The 5,236-nt window shown below is 57.7% G+C and overlaps 1 protein-coding gene across 1 annotated transcript in view; it reads right to left on the minus strand.

Annotated features, from left to right (window-relative positions):
* FANCA (Fanconi anemia, complementation group A) overlaps positions 1-186 on the minus strand; it is a 38,664-nt gene extending 38,478 nt beyond the window's left edge. Inside the window, exon 1 of the mRNA XM_009890344.1 lies at positions 126-186. Coding sequence (XP_009888646.1) covers positions 126-186 — 61 coding nt within the window. The remainder of the gene's footprint in view (positions 1-125) is intronic.
* Positions 187-5,236: the final 5,050 nt, after the last annotated feature.

A 5,236-nucleotide genomic window follows, 5' to 3' on the forward strand; every position in this document is an offset into this window, starting at 1 on the left:
GGCCTGGCCTTGTGGCCATGACATGGCTGCCAGGAGAAGGGCTTTCCCCTGACAGGCCCTGAGGGGAAGCCCGGGGCCCGACTGTGGGGCGCTCAGCACAGCGGGGACAGACACCCCCCACAGACCAGCTGGCTCTGGGTGGTGAGGGCTGGTGGTGTCCGTCCCCCACTCCAGGACATCCGCCATCTCTCAGGCCTCTTCTGGTGCAGCGTCCTTGGGACTGGCTCCCACCTCCAGCACCGACAGCCACGGCGTTTCCCCGCTCCTGGCTGGAATCCTCTTGCAGACAGCTCTCAGGGTGAAACGGGCCCCTTGTAGCCCCGCTTCCCTCGGGGGTGAGGGTGCTGCGTGCCCCTGGTACCGCCCAGGGAAGGGGATGAGGAGGCTGGAACTCCCACAGGGAGAAATCGCCATCCACACACAGCCGGGCATTGCTGGGGACAATAAAGGTTTTGGAGGGAGCCGTGGGGAATTCCCAAAGGGATTTTCCCCAGTTGCCTCTCATCTGATCCTTCCTGGAGATGAACTGCCACTGGTTAGCTGCCGTTGGCATGCCCCACAGGAGGGTTCAGGGCAGGAGGCGGCAATTCGTTAGAGGAAGGATGGCAGCATGAACAACCCCGGGTTATTAACCAGCAACCCCAGGGTATTAACCATTGGGTAGTTAGCTTCTGTTTGCAGACGTTGAAAAGGCTGTGCTGGAATTGGCTGTGGGATGGTTTTATTGCAGTGCTGGCCCCGGCAGTGGGTGAGTCAGCAGCACTCGCTGCTGAGAGCCGAAGAAAACCCTTGAGAGCCACAGAAAACCCTTCCCGGCAGCACCGGTGGGAGGCAAGGCTCTGGATCTGGTACTGACAGTGTGATGGGCTCCTGCAGCCAGCTTGCCACCATGCCGGGGAGGCTGCAAAAAGTTGTCATGGCACCGAATCTCGGCTTGGAGACAGCAAGTGACACCCTCTCCAGAATCACATTTCTGAATTGCTTTAAGCCACCATCAAGTTTGTGGCAGCCCCAGGTTTTGGAGGGGCACATCAAAAGAGGGAGTGTTTGTCCCCTCTGCCCCTGAGCCGGCAAAGCAAATCAAAACCTCTCCCACAGCCATGGGAAACATCTGCAGGGGGCTCGTTTTGCAGATGGTGGGGATGGCCTAGGCAGGGGAACGGAGGACACGGTGACGGCTGAGGGAGCAGGGACATGAGTGGGAGTGGGGCTGTGGGACGTGGCACCGCCATGTTGTCCCCGGGAAGGCACAGGCAGGAGGAACAGGAGGGGCAAGGGGAGCAGGAGTACTGTGTCAGATTGGGGGTCTGTAAGGAGGAATTGAGTGGAGCCGGACTGAGGTTAGAGCCAGCAATTAACATGATTTAGAGGCCAGAAGGACTCATCTGTAACAGAATGAAATATTTATATCAGGAAGGGAAGGAAAAGACCTGTCTCCAGCCTTCTCGGAGATAAGCAGGGAGGAAGAAAAGGAATTATTTAGCAAGGTACAAAGAGATAAAAAGGAGTGTGGGATGGGGCAGGGAGGGTAATTTCGGCTGGAGGTGAGGGGAAGTCATCCAGTCTGTGAGCTCTGCACCCGCAGCCTAGGGGGCTGAGCTGAGCTCGAGCCACTGGGACATGACCCAAACCATCCCTGCCTCCCTGCAGGCCAGTACCGGCGTTCCATGTGTTGCAGAGCCCCACGTCTGTCAGGTCCCACGCTGCGGGCTAGGGACACCATCGCCCACGGGTGGCAATGCAACAGTAAATGTCTCTGTTATCAACACCGCCGGCGGGTCTCCACGGCCTCGCTGGTTTACCGGCCTGCAAAGAGCCGCACTTGCTATATTTAATCCTTCAATGCATTATCTGTGAGGTACACTGAGTTAATGCGGTCTGCTCAGAGAATTGGTTTTAATTAAAATATTAATGAAGAAGGCTCTGGAAAGGAAATAGAGCTTTAACGAATGTTGGGTGATTCATTCTCTCTGCCTCTCCAGCCCCTGAGCCCTTGCAGTGCCTTGCTCTGCTTCCGCAGCAGGGCAGATCTGGCAGACCCTGGCTGTGCCGGGCAGCAGCATCGGGTATGGCTTCGCCAAGAGCAGAGTCCAGCCCAGAGGCAGTAACGTGGGGCTGGCAGCTCTGGAGGAGGGCAGGGGAGGTGGTGGACTCGCTCCCCTTGTTCAGAGAAAGGCTTGGCCTGGCTGTTCGCACCTGGACAAGAGGAGAGCGAAACCCCAGAGACCTTTGCAATAAAACCGACTCCACAAGGTAGACAGCATTGCAGAATCCGGCCTGATCTGTTCAAGCATCACGCGTGTGAGCCACCCTTGCCTGGCAGGAACAGGCTTTTTCATGTCCCAGGTCTTCCTTGTTTGCATCTGAGGACAGGACTGGCCACCAGCGCTCACAACCCCACTGCTTTCATCAAGGGGGCAGATCAGGGCGCTTCTGCTCCTCCAAAGGGATCGTCCAGTGTGGGTGGCCCCAGCTGGCTGTCTGACCCAGAGCTCAGGTTTCTGGCGTGCTCCAGAAGTTTATTCATGTGGAGAGCAGACTGGGGAGCTCCTACAGCGTCTGCACCCCAGGAGCCTGGTGCCTCCATTGCGTGACAGGAAGCAATGGTGCAGACCCGCTCCTGCCCCAGACTCGGGTACAGGGCAGCAGTGGCGAACACAGGACAGGGCTCGGTGTCGCTCCCCAGGAGACTGACATGCCAGTCTTGAGGCAGGGGCTCGATTGACTTGGGACTGGCCGGGGCATTTTGGGGAACCAGAAAGTCTGGGAGCAGTAAGTGCTCCATTAGACTGGGCACAGTCAGGGACTCATCTCTGTTTTGAGCAAAGAAAAACAACCAGGGAAATCATCACTGCGATGGTCAAAACGACGAGAAACCCTGTGAGGGGGCACAGGGAGGTCCAGCCCAGAGCTCAGCATCGCTCCCCAGAGCCGGGGGCTGCACTCCAAGGAGCGATGCCGGGAAGATCCTCAAACTCCAGCCACATCTGAGGCCAGCATGCAGCACGCATCAAGAGCAAGCTACCTTGTAAAATGCTCCTTGCTTTCATGGCCCCGAATTTATTGCAGCATCTAAGGAAACTGGGATAGGTGCATCCAACCCCACGGGTGCTCTGTGCGCTCATCTCAGGTTCCTGTGGCTTTTTAAGGACACTTTTTGCATATGACAAATGAAACCCATGTGAATGTATTACCGGCAGACAAACACGGCGTACAGCACACAGCCCTGCTGGAGGCTGATGGGGAAGGGCTCTGCCCTCCATCCCAGCTCCACGTACGTCTCACTGGGGCACGTCCTGCTTCAATGGCAAGGGTGGCAGGGAGCCAGGAAATGTAACCCTCCCGTAGTGCTCTGCAACCATTTCCCAACTTCTTTATTTTTTCCCCCCAATTTCTTTCATTTTTAATTGTATTTCCCCGATGCACATACACACTTGGCTTTTGTTTGATTTTTTCCAAGACAGTAGCTTTTAATTACATCTTGATTTCACATTAATTACAGTTTTACCCAAAGCAAAGGGCTTTGTGCTTTATAATTCAAATGCATTCCCATTAATCCTGCAGGTTGGGTTATCGCCGCCTTCAAACGCCGCGCGTCCTTCCCGCTCCTATCCCCGACGGTGCCGCCCTGGCTGTATCCGGAGGCGCTGGCAGGTGTGTACGGCGCAGGAAAGCCGGCAGCTGGCTTGGCCCGGTGCAGACCCGCTGCGGCGAGCAGCACGCGCGGCTTTCCTCCCTCTAAGGTCGCTTCCCAAGCAGGCTCCAAAGCCAGCTGATTACAGGGTAAATGTCTCATTCAAATCTCACTCGTTGGTGCGGAAAGCCAGACCCAGACGTCAGTGTCACAGCCAAGAGCTGCTCCAGGGGGCTGGAGCCATGCGGCTCTCCGGCAACGTGCAGATCTGGCCGAGGCTGAGGCTGGCTGGTGCTGTGCTCCCGACCCCCTGCAACGTGCTCCTGCCCCAGCAATGGTGCATTTGAGTAATCCCAGAGATGCACGGACACTTTGGATCTCCTGTATCTGTCCTGCCCCTTCCCAAATCCCAGGGCACTGTGCAGGACTGCATTTCCCAGCTGTCCAACTCTGTTCTCCCGTTTCTGTCCCCAAAGATGGAGCTGACCCTGCTCAGGTTCTCCAGGACAGGCATTGGAGGGAATTTCTCTCCCGTGGTGCTGCAGGCACCACCCTAGAGTCTTTGCCGGAGGTCTCCAGCCCTGGGGCAGCTCTTTGGCCATGTGGGATAGACAAGTGCCCATGTGCCAGCTCCGTCCCTCTCCCAGCCCTGCCAGCATGGCTCCAGGATTGGCCCCAGTTTATGCTCATGAGTTAATGGAGCTTAGACAGGGCTTTATGCACCTTCCATCATGGAAATGGGAAGCTCATCATGACAAAAGCTTTAATTTGCTCTATCTGACCTTTCACGGCAGGCTGGCTGTCCGTTCTGCTCTGCCAGGACAGTCCTGCCCACCCCACGGGTCCGGAGGGACCTGCTGGTGCCTGCGCGTGAGCCCACCATCGGCACTGTGCCACATCAGCCTTTCCTGGTGGCTGCAGGACATCCTCCCCTGACACTGTATTCCCGTGGGACATTGTCTCCCTAGAGACTCCAGCTCCTCATCCCGGCACTTTCACCAAACCGTGCTGCAGCATGAGTCCGTCATGTCCCTACATCTGCCTGCCCCACGCATGCCACATGGCTTCCGTGGGACGGCCACCCATCAGCCAGGTGCTTCATGCCTCTGGGCTGCGGACGTGGCATGTGCCGTGGCCACTCCGGACCTCTCAGGGAGTGGGCCCCATAACCACATCCCTTGTGGGGAGGTGTCCCCCAGCACTGCCCTGCACCCCATCATCCTGGGCACCGCGTGCTGCACCCTGTCACATGCCCTGCGCCCTGGGGACACCCACATCCTGCAGCCTGCGCCCTGTGTCCTTCACCCTTCACCCCGCACGCACATTTTGTGCACCCTGCGCCCCATGTCATCTGCCTACACCCCATGACCTGCACCGAGTCGCGTGCCCTGCACCCTACACCCTGCACCATGCACCTTGCACCCCGCACCCTGATCCTGCTGGCTTGGGTGAGCCGGACTGTACTGTACCGAGCCGTGCCAAGCTGAGCTGTGCTGTACCGCACCGTGCCGAGCTGTGCCAAGCCGTGCCGTGTCCTGCCATACTGTACCAAGCCATGCCATGCTGAGCCATACCATACTGTACCGTACCAGGCCATGCCGT

This window comes from Charadrius vociferus, unplaced genomic scaffold (assembly GCF_000708025.1).
Source record: "Charadrius vociferus isolate BGI_N301 unplaced genomic scaffold, ASM70802v2 scaffold358, whole genome shotgun sequence".
In the NCBI taxonomy this organism is placed as follows: Eukaryota; Metazoa; Chordata; class Aves; order Charadriiformes; family Charadriidae; genus Charadrius; species Charadrius vociferus.